A 16,762-nucleotide genomic window follows, 5' to 3' on the forward strand; every position below is an offset into this window, starting at 1 on the left:
AATTTGAAAAGATAAGCTTCATGGAGGAGATCATGGAGGATAGGGTTATGTGTCATCATTGGTTGAGAAATATGTGGGTCAAAGGAGAGAATAGTGGGTCTACATTTATGAGGTTGTTATCTTAGTTTTTGTATAAATAGGAGCACCTCCTCCATTCCAAAGGGGAGGACTCTTAGAGCATTGTATCCAATTGATGATGGAATAGAATAAAGCTTCATTTTACATATATGTTCATTATGTAGTTTTAGATATAAGTTTTACATATATTTCCATTATGTAGTTTTAGATTTAATTTTCCTTAATGTAGTATATGGAATAATTTGTCTTGTTCTTAAGAGAATTGAGCTCACTCTAAAAGGATGAGAGAAACATGTTATTTCATATTAGATCTTATTTCATTTATTTGTCTAGATGTTTGAGGATTTGTTTGTGATTGATGAATGAGTTTTAAATTAGAATGTAATCAGCATATGGGAGGACAACTAAGAGTCTAAGTTAGGCTCTCTCTCTCCATTTGATTTGCATGATAATTAAAATTCATTCTTTTGCTTTTATGTTTCAAGTATCATATGAGGAGATACCAAGAGTCTAAGTTAGGCTCTCTCTCCAATGATTTATATGGTAATTGAAATTCATTCTTTTGTGCTTTTATGTTTCAAGTCATTTGATTTCTTATGCTTGTGGATGAATCTTAGTTTAGTTTGGATTAGTACATGAGAGGACAATCAAGAGACTAAGTTAGTCTCTCTCTCTACTTGAATCTGAACAATGATTAAGTTCATTCTCATGTCTTCATTTCAAGTTTTTTTAGTTTTATGTAATCAATGATTTCTTTATGATACTGTAGGGAAGGACAACCAGGACCTCCTTAGTTAGGAGCCTCTTCCCTTACATATTGTATTGAATCCTAAATAATTTAGTTAGACATAGAGTTAGTTGCCTACTCCTGCATATATATTGCTGGCACCATCACAAGCTTACGAGTTTCCCTGGTTGATAATTTAATGCAGCAATTTAAGCCCAATAAATTGCTCAACATTTTGGCGCCGTTGCCAGGGACGGTGCTAAGGGATTAGGCATTAGAAATTTAATTTAGTACTAGTATTTTTCTTTAGACAAAATAACTTGTGAGACCTGGTGACAGCAGGATCTTCACAAAGAAGTTTAAGTTTGAGTTTTCTGATGGTTTAGTGTTTAGCTAGTTTTAAATTTCGTCTTTTCAAAAACCCCCCTGCATGAATAAAAACGAATCAATCGACTAGTATGCTCTCTTCCTGCGCTTCGTGCGATCAGGAAGATCAGAAAATCTATTGATTTCGAATAAAAATACTCTTGCTTGAGAAATAATGTGCAACATGACAATAAAGAATTTTGTGAATGAAAAAAACATCTTTTAATTTTTAGATAAAATTTAGTTTTTTATTTTAGATTTAAAAAAAAATATATTTTTTAATAATATATGTATCATATATCCATATTATTATTAAAAATAAAAATAAAAAATAACCATTTCTTTCATTTTTTTTAGATATTTAAAAAATGCAAAACATCAAATAAAAACAATATTAATTAAAAAAAAACTAACCATTTTATTTTTGTTTTTTTAGATATTTAGAAAAAACTAACTTCATTTTAGTTATTGTTTAATTTTAGAATATTTCTTCATTAGGTTTAAAAAAAAAAAATTGTTGATTTTACAATTTAAAAAAATCTCAACTTAAAATAACAAATTAATTTTTTTTTTGCTTTTTAATTTGTTGTTTAAAAAAAAAATCTAAAGCAATAAAGAAAATCAACCTAAAAAATAAAAAAAAATATGTTTTCATATTTTCTTTTTAGGATTTGTTGTTTAAAAAAAAAATTCATGTAATAATAATATGTATATTTCTTTTATATATATATTATTATTTAAGAAAAAACTAACCATTTTTCTTAGAAAATTAAAAAAATTATTAAAAAATAAAAAATAAAAATTCTGGGTTTTACTGTTGAATAAAAAGCTATCTTTTCAAAGGGTTGAAGCAGCACTGTTGGTTGCAGCCATGGTTTGTATTCGCTCAGCTACTATGGGAGACTGGTTGTATGATGAAGGAGAGGATGAAACAAAAGATGTTTATGTTGCAATTGAGGGATTATACGGCTTTCAGTACCATCCGAAGGTGACACATTCAGCGCTTGGAATGGAGACGCTACGCCATTTTCTTTTCAGTGTTTGTGGCATCAAAGTTGACTGGAAACTTGAGAATGTGCTAGAAGAGAAAATTCAAACAGTGAGAGGAATGGTTGGACCAGTGGATCATGCCATCTGTGCATTGTCAGGTGGTGTGGACTCCACAGTTGCAGCGACTCTTGTACACAGAGCACTTGGAGACGGGCTTCACTGTGTTTTTGTGGACAACGGACTTTTGAGGTACAAGGAGAGAGAGCGTGTAATGGCCACATTTAAAAGTGATCTACATTAGCCTGTGACTTGTATTGATGCAACAGAACGTTTTCTTAATAAACTCAAAGGAGTAACAGACCCTCAAAGAAAATGGAAAATTATGGGAGGAGAATTCATCCACATTTTTTATGAATTCTCTTTAGATTTGGAAAAGAAACTAGGAAGGAATCCAATGTTCTTGGTCCAGGGTACTCTGTATCCTGATGTAATTGAGTCGTGTCCACCACCTGGGAGTGGGAGAAATCACTCTCACACAATCAAGAGCCCCAACTTGAAAGTCTCCAACACGATCTGGGCGAGCCGAATTACAGAGCGGGGAGCGTTAGGGTGCGTGAACTTAAAGCGCATACCTTGATCGGCGGATCGCTGGAAAAATTTGCCAGCTGGTCAAGCCAAACGAATCCTCTGGTAATTCCCGGCTTCCACCATCCATACCAAGGTAAAAGGGACATGGTGTTGGAAGCTTGCTGTTGTTGGCGTGCCCGCTGTAATTCAGCTAATTTTGATGATATGTTTACCTGAGTTTCCCCGCTGGTTATACAAACAGAAAAAGGTGGATGAAGCAGTTGCAGAACTACAGGTGCCAAATTGGAGCATTCCTGTAATGAACGCTGTATCTCAGGCAGCACGGATTGCTGCACATAAATTTGGTATGTCTATTCGACTGCTAAAGAACATTGGTTTATGAAAAGGGATCTTGGCAATGCCAGTTTTGGAGCAGCTTGCCCTGGATGAACTTTTATGTGGGAAAGTGCTTCCCCATCTAAGGAACATTGTGCAGAATATTCATGATGCAATTACAAGGACTGAAAGTAGAATTGCACGGTTTACGGCGGCTTGGCTCAGGTTTCATCAGGAAGTAAACAATGGCAGACGATAAGAAACCAAATGACAAATCTGGCGGTAAGGATGATGGTAAGAAGGATGTTGTAGTTGCGACAAGTGCAGGCTTTGTTGTCTTCACTGGGATAGCTTTGAGCCTCTTCAAGGCCCTGTGGCCGAAAAGACCTGTAGAAGAATCGTTTATTTCCGAGGAGCGCGTCTCAGTCAGTTCTACCGAGAATACCTTTGAAGACCTGAAGGAGAAAGCCAGTGAAGTTCCAAAAGCAGCAAATGGTGTTGCCTATGATGTCGGTAAGAAGTTTCAGAAAGGGGGTGGAAAGAAGAAATCAAGCCAAACTATTGAGATATATAAAGGAGACACTCTGTGGGGACTATCTCGGAAGTATGGGGTTTCAATTGAAGCAATCAAAGCTGAAAATGGGTTTACAGATGATACCATCTATGCTGGAGAGAAACTTATACTACCCTGACAGGCAGCGCCTAAGAAATCCTTTCACTTGCCAATATTAATGTTTTGTTTGGATTTTTCTTTTTCATTTTTAGATTAAATTTGTTTTGTATTTATTGTTATATATTATATTTCTTTTTATTTTTTATTTGTTTTGATTTACATTTATAAATGTTGGATTTCTTTTCATTTGGATTTGTATATTTTTGTTTGTTTTGATTTATAAAGGTTGGATTTCTTTTGATTTATATTTGTATATTTTTAGTAATAGTTTTTATTTTTTTGATTTGTTTTGATTTACATTTATATGTTTTTAGATTTGTATTTGTATATATTTAGTTATAATTTCTTAATAATTGATTTGTTTTGATTTATATATTTAAGTAATGTTTGACTTGTATTAATATATATTATGATTGTATTAGTATATTAATTATATTAATATATTAATATGTTATAATTATATTAATATGGTTAAAAAAAAAAATCAAAACAACATTTTTATTTTACATTTATTTTTAATTAAAAAAAAATGGATTTTCTTTAAACAAAATAAATAAATAAATAATAAATAAAAAAATACTAACAATAGTGATAGTTTATTTTTAGGTTCTCCCAAATAAAATTGTGTTGATTTTTCAATTGTAAAAGAAAATTCAACTTAAATAATAAATTAAATTTTTTTATGTTTTTAATTTATTGTTAAAAGTAAAATCAACATAAAAAAATTCACAAAATTCACGCCAGTTTGAAAATAAAGAATGCAACATTTGGAAGCATAATTTGAAAGAACATTTGGTGGATTATTTAAATGCTGAAAAACTTGTTTAGTTGGCAAATCGATATTGTTGTATGCTTTTATAATGCACTAATCTGCAGGACACAACCTGCTTTATTGGAAAGATGTCAGGAATCCTCTTGAGATGTCTAGATAAAGGATAATCTGTGGAAGTCATGCACTAGTTCTATTGTAGCATCTGTGGAGGGCATCATTATTGGAAAATCACAACCCACAAAACCTTGAGAGCTGGGTATTATTGGCCTACTCTGTTCTCTGATGTGTTTTCTTTTGTGAAATCTTGTGACAAATGTTAGAGGTTTGCAGGAAGACAACAACTGAAACCTCTGCCCTTGAAGCTAGTACACGTCAATGGTCCCTTCTAGTAGTGGGGATTGGACTTCATAGGTGACATTAATCTGCATTCCAGTGGCCAACACAAATGGATCTTGGCAGCCACTGATTATTTCACCAAATGGATTGAGGCAATACCCACTAAAAATGCTAATCATCAGGTTATCATAAAGTTCTTGAATGAGAATATTTTCACTAGATTTGGTTGCGCAACCGAACTAGTCACTAATAATGCATCAGCTTTTAGGGCAGAATAATTGGTGGACATGTGTGAATCCATGGGCATTCAATTGGTGCATTCTACCTCATATTATCCTCAAGGCAATGGCCTGGCAGAATCATCTAACAAGAGTCTTGTAAGGATAATCAAAAAACTATTGGAGGACAACAAAATGAGCTGGGATTCCAAGTTGAAGTTTTCACTATGCGCTGATAGAGTTACCAACAAGAAGTCCATAGGAAATTCTCCATTTAAGCTGGTTTATGGTGCTGATGTTATTTTTCCTATCCAGCTGATTCTCCCTGTGGCCAAATTCTTTCAAGAAGAACAGGATGAAACGAATGACATGGTAAGGAGAATGAATAACCTGGTTGAATTATAGTAGATCAGAGAGTAGCTGGTTGTGAAGTCAAAAGTTCATCAAAAGAAAATCAAAGAAACCTTTGAGAGGAAGGAAAAAGTGGACAATTTCCAAGTTGGTGACTGAGTTCTCAAATGGGACGCATTGAAGGAAAATAAAGGGTGATCATGGTAAGTTTCACTCCTTATGGATAGGTCCATTTTTCATGCTCAAATTCAGCAGAACAATACCTTTATTCTACACAGTCTGGAAGGAGAAGATGTTTTTGGTGGCCCAGTCAATGGGCGGTTCCTGAAACTTTATTTCATTTAAGGCTTTAAAGCCTTGATATTGTAAATATGTTTTTCAGTTTTTATTTCTTATGCAAAATAACCTCCATGCCCAATGGAATACTAGGAGATAGATTTGATTTTGGTTTTACAGGAAAGGCATTGGTCTATGATTCTTGAAACCTCACAGGGAGGTTTTCATCCCCAGAAGGAGCCAGTATTAGCCTTGTTGGCATGTGGCCCAAAATGGATCCAAATATGCTCTCTAAGTCTTCAAAATTTAGTAAAATCAAGCTAAATATCAAAATAATTGCAAGAGAAAAACCTTCAGACAGGCAGAAACTTGCGATGGCAATCGACAATGCAACATGGACCGTCGATCAAGTGCGTAGATCGACAGCCCATGTCACATCATAGGATCACTATCAAAGAACACAACATACCACTCACCATTGGCTCGGGGCATGAGCGATATGTGATTGCGATCAATCACATTGGTGGATCGTAATCAAGGAAACATTATGGAGCGGGGCCTTTATACATGTATATGTGTTATGCGATTAACCGGACCCGACGGTTATATACATAGTATTGCATAAAATTTGAAATCCATTGAAAGGAATTTTCCTATGTATTTTGCGTATTTTCATTATTTAACGGAATACAAAGGGGCAGCATCGATGCGATAAAACCCAGACCCGAAGGGTTTCCGAAATGAAAATATATAATATTTCAGGTCCACTAAAGCCAAATTTTCATTATTTTAGTGTTTTTAACATATCTCAAAATACAAAGGGAAGCTTGGAAACAAGGCTGAAGTGACTTGCGATAGAAATTAAGGGCAGACTAGATAGAGGAATAGATAGTGTTTAAGAACTTTTCAAGTCAGAAATAAATAGAGCTTGGTGGGATTTCACAGTGTTGCAGTGTTCTTCTATGTAAAATAGAAAACAACCATTGTAGCATTTGAAATGATTTCTAAAGGCCCACAGACCCATTCCATCACATAACAAATGCCAGGAGATAGAAGGCCAGAAGGGGAAAGGCAATAGTGCAACACAGCCAAAACCAATAGAAGTGATCATGGAGCATCGCTGGCATGAGCGAGCTCCCTAACAACACATCAAACTACTAGAATGTAGTTACTCTATTATTAGAAGAATAAACCTCCAAGCCCATGTGTGCCTAGTAAGGGCATCAAGTCGTTAAATATAGAGGGGATAGATTAAGACCTCTCGAGCCTTAGAAGTTCGAGAGTATTGTAAAAGGCCTATAAATATTTGAAATTTCAGAGTAACAAGGGTTCAACTTTTGGAGTCTATGGAGACTCTGCTCCTCTAAGCTTCTCATCTTCATTCCAACAATATAAGCTTCTTTTGTTGCTACATGTTCAAATCCCATTTTTTCTTTTGTTATAAGCTTGCACTTGAATAGGTTATTCATGTTTTCTTCTATGTCTAATGCCAAATAACTGTCATCTTATCTCTGCATTGATAAATTAGATCAGTAAGCTTCATTTAATTCCTGTAGCTAGCCATTCATATGTGTTTATGTATGCATCTACTGGTATAGTCAGTATTCTCCATCTATTCACTGAATCTATAAACTATTGAGCATTAGTGGTCTAAAGCCTGGTAAAGATGAGGGTGTTCATGTATGTCTTGAGTGAAAATAGAGTTAGAACAATCATTTGACTTGATCCAAACCATAATCCATTCCGATAGTTCAAGAACGATATTGAAGATTTATATTATATGTTACCAGGCATCTCTGAGCTACAACCTAGGAGAGCTTCCTGGAGTGATAACAGGAAAAATCATGAACAGAAAGGTAACCCTCTAGCAGATTTAACCATTTATCGATGGCATCTGCGTCTATCTAACCCTTTAATATGGGGATTTCAAAATTAACTTGTACCTTAAATGGTGTGGCGTTTCTAGAGTAGCTGTTAGAAGTCGATGTGTCGCCCCTGGGTAGTTGCTGAAGGATTTGGGTAAAGTTGTCCATCATCACGTTCCTTTGTCGCTCGAGGGCTTCTTCGAGCAAGATTGTGATAGGACCTCCTGCCCCCTCATCTTTGTTTTCATCCACCATGGGAGGCCGTCGAGATTTGCGAGGCTGGTCTTGCAAAGGTTCGACCAATTCAAGCCCTAAATCATTATATCCCAACCTCCTTGGGGACATGCAAAAAAAATAGAGAAAAAAAGCAGACCACTCTGATGCCACTGATTTGGATTTAAACAGGAAAGCAACAAATTATAGAGATAACCATAAACATAGAGATGCAGTGGAAATAATACTTCATTTCATTAATGTAAAATACTAAAATATTCTTGCAAATAGGAATGGAAATAAACCTGCTAGGGCGATGGTAGCTTATCTCTGAGAAGAGATGTGGCAGCTACATGCCTCTGAACTACCTTAAAATGAGGCTCAAGGGCCTTTTTATTATTGAATAATAAGAGCAAATCCTAAACAACCAAAACCCTAACCCGAGGATATGTAACACCAAGAGTTTATGGGCCCAGCTGGGGTGAGTTGGACAACCAACTTCCCAGGGTTGCGACTTGGTCATATTATTTCCGTTTAACGTGCATGATACCCCATTAGAAAGATCTCTCCAAGGAATATGACGGAAGAAAAAATTTTAGATAGAAAATTGCTGGTGGTAGATTTCCAAAAAACATCATAAAAAAATGTCGTTTAGGGCCTCAAAATGGCTCCAGAAGTTTAGGACCCAAAAAACTGCTAAAAATAGTAAACTGTGCTACAATTAAGGAAACTGGAAAACTGAAAGAAGAAATGGTGGGGGTTCAAGTGGAATTGGCGGGCAGCCACCAATATCCACCTGGATCAGGTCCTCACCTTCTCTTTGTTCTCATAAAGCTCCACCAGCTGATTTATTCTTCTGGTCAATGTGCTTTGTTCTTCCTTGGCTTCTTGTAGCAACTTGGCTACTTGCATTTCTAATTGGAAAAGGAAGACAAAAGCCTTGCCATATACTAGCTCAATGGGTGATTTCCCTATGGATATTTTGGGTGTGACACGGTTAGCCCACAAAGAAAACTTTAGTTGGGAGTCCCATTTACTTTGACTTTTAGAGATGGTCTTCTTTAGAACTCTCACCACATTTTATTACAAGACTCAGACAAGCCATTCCCTTGAGGATAGTATGTAGTGGAGTGTTCAATAATGATGTTGAATTTGTGGGAGAAGTTGGTGAACTTGGTATATTTGAAAACCTGTGCATTATCAGTGATGATTTTAAAAGGACACCTGAAATGGGACATTTTGTTCTCCTCCATGAATTTTATCACCACTGAATTAGTATAATTCCTAGTTGGGATAACCTCTACCCACTTAGTGAAATAGTTAGTGGTTGTTATAATCCATTTGTTTTGGCTACTATAAGGTGGGTGTATTTCTTCAATGAAGTCCAATCCCCACTGTCTAAAAGGCTCCTCTACATTCACATGAATCAGGGGGAGAGGAGCGAACTTCTATCTTTCAGCAAAAAATTGGCATTTTTGGCATGGCCTGACCTGAGAATACACATCTCCAAACAGTGTGGGCCAGTAAAATCCTGCCTTGAGGATTTTGTGTGTTGTTGCCTTTCAACTGTAGTCTCCTCCACAGACTGCCCTAGGGAAGTCCTTCATCACTTCATGGGCTTCTCCTTCAACCAAACACAACAATAATACCCCCACCGGGTCCTTCCAATAGAGCAGTCCATTGGAGATAATATATTTTTGTGCTTGCAATCTCAGACTCCGGTATTTAGATCTATCCAGTCCCAACAGGCATATTAGGAGTAAGAGGTAATGAACAATGTTCTTATACCTGGGCGATCCCTCATATTTGGAATAGACCTTCTACTCAACTATTTTGTTTCTACTATGTTCATCCTCTGGGATGCCATCCTCTGTGATCAAGCTTATTCCTAGAGCCTGGCAGTTGGATTCAGACAAAATCTTGGCCTACCCCTGGCCTTGGATGAGCTTGGTAGACTTGATTTCCAACTCATATTCCTATATTTTTTCTATCCATCTGCCCCTCTTTCCCTCGTTGTCTCCCCGCACCAGAATGTCTTTGACTACAACCATTGGGACAAAATTTATGATTTTAGATTGTAGTACATACATACAAAATGATTATAGTGCCTTTGTTGGCTACATGGGGCCTGACCCAGGTTCAATAGTGAGTTTAGCCAAGAAAATCCTGGTACTACTAGCCCTTTTAGAAATAGTCCGTGAAGCGTGGGTTGAGTTATCACCCGAAGTAGTATGGGATGGTGCTGGAACCAGGTTTCCGCACCCTAGGGATGTCTTGAGAAGGGTTCTGGAGGTTCGCTATCCTAATTTGCGCGCTGCATTGCTCCGTGTAGCTTTCTATTCTTCACAACCCATGCACCCTTGGTAAATACCGTGTTATTCTGATCCATCCTTAATGTGCTATTATATTAGTGCTTAGTTTGTGCAAGCCCAATATTCTTATTACTTGTTCAAATTTCAGATTAGCGCACGTACTCACAAACAATATAAATGCATAAAGATAACTAGAACATTGAAATACAGATCTATAAAAAGACGCACAATATTTTGAATCAATCTTATCTTTATTAAGACTCAAGTTCAGTTACAGACCCGACTCGACCCTACGCACTAAACTGTAGGGGTCCGCGCACTCAGCTGCGGACTCTACTAGGCCTCTGCGCACTTAGCTGCAAAGCCTCTACCTATCACTACAACCCAATACCTTCAGATCCACTTGTAACTTCTAACCATGCCTTCGCATCTATATATTACTTGTCAAAAACTAAGACTCCCTTTACACTTAGAGCCTCACTATATTTATACAATCCCATGGTCCACGAACCATGGGTAGGCCGACACACTTTACATTAAATTACATTATCTTAGGGCACACAACCATAGACTCTTGTGCTCTGTGCCCGCATTTCTAAGGGTATTTACATTACACTTGACCAAAATTCGGGCTTCAAGCCCCAAAAACATGCTATGGGGGGATCCGTTGCCCAAGAGGCCCCCAACTGATCCGAATTGGATCCATGAAGAATAATCAAAGCACCATGACTATATCAAATTAGGGAAAAAATTTGAATTCAAGAGCATAGAGCAATCAGGAAAACCTCTGAATAGTGGCAGTTGGTACCTAGCGAGAAACGATGAGGACCTCGGTCAAAACGCGCTGACTAAGGCCCATGGAGACCGCGCAGAAGGTGAAACTAGCACCTGGGAAGCTCGAATTGGGAAAAGGAGGAAATTTCTGATGCACAATTAGCACTAATCATGCGTCATTAGGCAAAACCCCTCGAGAAGGAGAGGCCCCGAGCACTTGGTCAAATGGAAGCCGGGAAAAACGTGGGGAAAAGAGCTAAAGGCTAAAGGCGGGACTCGTGCTCCAAAACTGGCGGTATTCATAGGGGGCACCCTTGGGCGGTAAGCGGATTTGGAGAAAAACGAGCGATTTCACTCAGTGCCCGACACATGGTAGGCGAAGGAGAGAGAAAACCTCCACTCATCGTGCACTAACGGTCGAGCAAGTTAACCATGCAAAATGAGGGAATGGTGTCAGATCTGGGGGCTCCAGATCTAACAGCCGAGAACGCGCCCAATGAAAGAACTTGATTCGATAGGGGATTAAGCTGAGATGTATAAGGATTTGAGGTTCGATTTGATTGCTGAGATGGTGGATGAATCATTCCACACTGTACTTGGAAAACCAAACTAACGAGGAAGAGCTGGCGCAGTTCACAAGAGGACAAGTGGCCACTCCCTGTGAGCCATTGATGATGACGCAGAAGACAGGGAATTCCAAGTGAACAGCAGTAGGTGATCTAATGGAGGAAGGAAGTGGAATCGAGCAGTCATGAGATGTATTGTTTTTCTAGCCATGAACAGAACAGAGAATGGAGAAGACGAAGAGAACGAAGATAGATAACAAAGAGACAGTGAAGCAAAGAGTAGAAAGATAGAGAGTCGAGCTGACCTGCAGCATAAGGTAGCATCGAGCCATCCTTGAGAGGATCTGTTGGGGAACTGAGCAACACATTGGGCTCCTTCCATTGAAGACCAGAGAGGTCAAGTACTGGTAAGGAAAAGAGTGTGTGCACTCTAGTGGCTTGGGGAATCCAAGAACCACCCTGCCAAGCCATTCTGTTTTAGGAGACTCGGGTTTAGCTCCTCATTGTAATTATATGCTTTAAATACACAATAAAAGAAAGCCACCACTGAAAGCTGGACTAGAGATGTAGCCCTGGAGGATAGGGTGAACTCCTTATTAATTGTTGTGTTCTTGTATTTGCTTACTGTGTTTCTCTGCTGTTTTCTATTTCGGGTGTCTGTGTATTTTGCACTCTGATCAATCTGTTGCCTAAAATAACATAGACACACGCCACCACATGAGTCTGTAATACCTTCATTTAATAAATCTTTAATTGAGATCACTCAAGGGTGATTTTCAGATCAAGTGGTATCAGAGCTCTAGGCTATAAAGGTTAGACAAGCTTGTCTTGGTTTAGCTATTGAATGCTAACTAGATCAAAGCTCAAGTTAGGAAAAGGAGAGTTGGTTGAAACTAATCTTGAAATTGGGAGAGTCTATCCTCAGAAGTCAATTTCAGAAGAAGGTTCTATAGGACCAGACCCCCAATTCATAGATAGTTTCCTAGCCATAAAGTCCATGGTAGAAGAAATGTATAGGGACTTTAGAAAGCATAAGGAGGAAGATTCATCAGGCTTCAAGCAAGACAAAGGAGAAGATGAGTCTCACTTCCATGACCACTCCAAAGGAAAAGGGAAAGAGGAAAGCTTCCTCACACCTCCTAACAGCCCTGAACACAAAAAGAAAGCATCTTTGATCAAACTAGATGTTAAATTTGATCTACCTATATATGACGGAGAGTTAAATGCAAAAAAGTTGGACAATTGGATTAGACAAATTGATGTTTATTGCAGAGTACAAAACATCGACTCAGACAAGAGCAAGATGTAGTTGGCAAGCCTACACCTAGAAGGCACTACCTTGGTTTGGTGGGAAGTCAGAACCGAAGCTGATATGAAAAGACATGGTAAGACTATCTCTGTGTGGAGTGAATTTGTTTCTGCAATAAAAAATCAGTTCTATCCATTGGCCTACATGCAACAAGCCATGTTGAGTTGGAAAACTCTTTGGTAGTTGAAAGGGAAAAGTGTGCAAGGGTACACTCAAGAATTCAGAAACAGAGCACTGATTCTAGGAATATCATTAGACTCACCTGAAAGTGTTTTGAAGTACATTGGTGGTCTACACAGCTACATGAGGCACACCATCCTCATGTTTAATCCCACTAGTATAGGTGAGGTATCTGTACAAGCTACTCATCTAGAAGCTAGAGGAAAGAATGGAAATCTAGAAGTTTGGGGACCATCCCAACCCATTGCAAGAAAGAATAAGGAGAAAAGAAAGCAGAAATGGAAAGCAAGGAAGGCTAATAATGCATAGAAAAGCAAAGCTTCATGCACTCATTGTAAAAAGGATGGGCATGATGATGAGCATTGTTGGATTCTGCATCCAGAGCTGAGACCTAAGAAGTTCGAGGGCAAGAAGAATAAGACTGTTGCAACTATTCAGAAGGATTTGGAGTCAGACTCAGGAGATGAAACAACTATTGCAGCCACAGGTATAAAAGGTAAGAATTCTGAAGCATCTACTAGTAATTCTACACAATCTATTATTGATGAAGAAAATGAGAGAAAAATACATGAGCTTTTCCATATTTGAGTTATTTCCAAACATCAAAAGATTGATACTTAGCTTGATAGTGGCTCAAAAGTAAATTTAATTTCTGAAGCAATTGTAAAGAAATTGGGATTAGCAACTACACCTCACAAGAAACCATACCCATTAGGATGGTAGAATGATAAATCACAACTACAAGTGACTAGACAGTGAAAACTCAAGTTTTCTTTTGGGTCAGCATTTGTAGATGAGGTTGAGTTAGACATAATTCCTTTGGATATATGTGGAATTGTTTTAGGAAGTCCTTACTTGTATGACAAAAAAGCTATTTTCTATAGATTTGAGAACAAGTATCTACTTGTTAAATATGGACTCGAATACTTTGTAAGAGCTCATAAGCTCAAGAATAATTATACTCTCATAAACTCAGGGCATATGAAAAGAATGATAAATTCATGCAAACAATTCTTACTGATGGTTGTAAAGGAAAAGAAACCTGATAAAACCAATGTATTTGAGGGCTGTAATGCTAAACAGAAAGCTGATTTAGAAAAGGTTGTTTTAGAGTATGATATATTTTTCAAGAACCTAAAGGTCTGCCACCCGAAAAGGAAGTAGTACATGATATTATTTTGCAGCAAGATGCTCCATTACCTAACATTGGAATGTACAGGTTGTCTGCTTTAGAGAATGTTGAAATCAAGAAGCAGGTGCAGGAGTTGCTCGAGAAAGGGTTCATCAGACCTAGCACATCACCATGTGGGTCGCCAATCATTTTGGTGAGAAAGAAAGATGGCTTGTGGAGAATGTGCGTTGACTATCGAGCACTGAATAAGATAACAATAAAAAATTGTTATCCCCTTCCTCGCATAGATGATCTTTTAGATCAATTGAAAGAAGTTGTTTATTTCACCAAGCTAGACTTGCACAGTGGATACCATCAAGTCAGGGTTGCAGAACAAGATGCATGGAAGACTGCTTTCAAGACAAAGCCGGGATTGTATGAGTGGTTGGTTATGCCTTTTGGCTTAACTAATGCTCCTGCTACTTTCATGAGATTAATGAATGATGTACTCAGACCTTTTCTTGATGATTTGTTATTGTGTATCTGGATGACATTTTGATTTTTAGTAAAACGTGGGAAGAACACTTAAAGCATGTTAAGCAGACATTAGATGTTTTGGAAAGAGAAAAAATTCATGTTAAACTCTCAAAATGTGAATTTGGCAAAACATCTCTAATTATTTGGGTCATATAGTAGGGGGTGGTGAATTGAAAATAGATCCCTCTAAAGTGGCAGTCATTGTAAACTGGCCTAAACCCAAGTCTTCTACAGAAGTGAGAAGCTTCTTAGGGGCAACACAGTATTGGAGGAAGTTCATTTCTAACTTTTCCTCAATTGCAGCTCCCTTACATGCTATAACAGGATTGAACAAGGTGTTTTAGTGGGGAGGCAAACATCAGAAAGCCTTAGACACGTTGAAAGAAAAGATTAGTATAGCACATGTACTAGCACTGCTTGATCTGCAAAGACCATTTGAGATCCAAACAGATGCCAGTGACTATGCCATGGGAGAAATGTTGACATAGCATGGTAAACCCATATGTTATCATTCTGAGACTTTTAATCCTGCAGTAGTTAACTATCCTACATATGATAAAGAATTGTATTCATTAGTTCAGAGTGTGAAAAAGTGGAAACATTACTTAATGGGCAAAGAGACAGTAATACATACTAATCATAAACCACTTCAATATCTACACTCCCAAACTAAGTTGTAGCAATCAAGGCACTATAGATGGATGGGTTTTCTACAACAGTTTCATTTAGTCAACAGATATAAAAAGGGCATACATAATAAAGTTGCATACATGTTATCTAGACCCATTATAAATGCATCTACTATACTTAAGCATAATTCTATGCTACATGAAAGCTACATTGAACAATATGCTCAAGATATAGACTTTAAAGATGTATATGCAACTTTCATTCAAGGAAAACGAGTAGAAGAATTGGATTATCATGTAAAGGACTGACTCCTATACCATTGCGGGAAACTCTGCATTCCACAAACTGAGAGAGTAAAGATAATTAGAGAAGCACACACTTCTCTGATATCAGGTCACTTTGGGGTAAGTAAAACAGTTGCACAGCTGCAAAGATTTTGTTATTGGAAAAAAATTAATGAGACAATTTCTAGATATGTAAGAGGGTGTACTATGTGTGCTAAAAGCAAGCCCAACAATAGTAAACTAGGCTTGTACACTCCATTACCAATTCCTTCTCACCCTTGGGAAAGTGTTTCCATGGATTTTGTTGGAGGACTCCCTAAATCTAGGAAAGGTCATGATTATCTATATGTTGTTGTGGATAGGTTCAAAAAAATGTGTATTTTGATACCTTGTAATAAAAAGATTACAGTTGAACAAACTGCAAAATTGTTCTTTGAACATGTATGGGTTCATTTTGGATTACCCACTTCCATTGTATCTAATCGAGACACCCGATTTGTCGGAAAGTTTTGGTCAAGTCTGGGGGAACTGTTGGACACCAAACTGAAGAAAATCATAGCTCTTCATCCACAAACTAATGGCCATACAGAAGTACTTAACAGGACAGTGATCCAGTTACTCAGAGGATATTGCAACAAACATCCTAAGCTTTGGGATGAACATTTGTGTTATGTGTAGCATGCTTACAATAGAGAAAAACATTTTTCTACCCATAGATCTCCTTCTAAGACCTTTTTTGGTTTTACACCAAGGTCTCCTTTGGATTTTGTCTTTGGTAAAGATACCACAGTTGATGGACACAGTGATGTGGACAAGGAAACTAGGTTCATTGAACAAATCCAGGAGATCCACTAGGCAGTACAGGAATAGCCGGAAAAGAGCCAAGCCAAATACAAGGCTAGGCATGACAAGCATTAGATGGAGAATAGTTTTCAGGTTGGTGAACAAATCTGGTTGTATATCAGCAAAGTCAGAATGCAAGGTGAAGGTAAGAAGCTAAAGCCTATCAGGTATGGACCCTTTTAGGATACTTGAGAATATTGGTAAGAATGCTTTTCGCCTTGATCTACTAGCTTACATGCACATCTACTCAGTCATAAATGCAAATTGCTTGAGATTGTTTGAACCCTCTCTAATTGAGGATCCTTAAGAGTAGAGTCAATTGCCTTCTATTGTTGACCTGCTACATGAATATCTTAATGAATTACAGGAAGAAATAGTTTTAGACAAGAAGGTGAGGATGACATACAGAGGAGATGTTGAGTACCTTAGAATTGGGCTCAAAGGTTCA

General features: G+C 37.5%; 1 protein-coding gene across 1 annotated transcript; it reads left to right on the forward strand.

Annotated features, from left to right (window-relative positions):
- Positions 1-3,309: 3,309 nt before the first annotated feature.
- On the forward strand, positions 3,310-3,756 carry LOC149146441 (uncharacterized). The gene has a single exon (XM_089450129.1). It carries the CDS (start codon positions 3,310-3,312, stop codon positions 3,754-3,756), a length of 447 nt encoding a protein of 148 aa, XP_089306255.1.
- Positions 3,757-16,762: the final 13,006 nt, after the last annotated feature.

The sequence above is a fragment of the Pinus tabuliformis genome, chromosome X (genome assembly GCF_031772625.1).
Source record: "Pinus tabuliformis cultivar Carrire ecotype Pingquan chromosome X, CPIR1, whole genome shotgun sequence".
In the NCBI taxonomy this organism is placed as follows: domain Eukaryota; kingdom Viridiplantae; phylum Streptophyta; class Pinopsida; order Pinales; family Pinaceae; genus Pinus; species Pinus tabuliformis.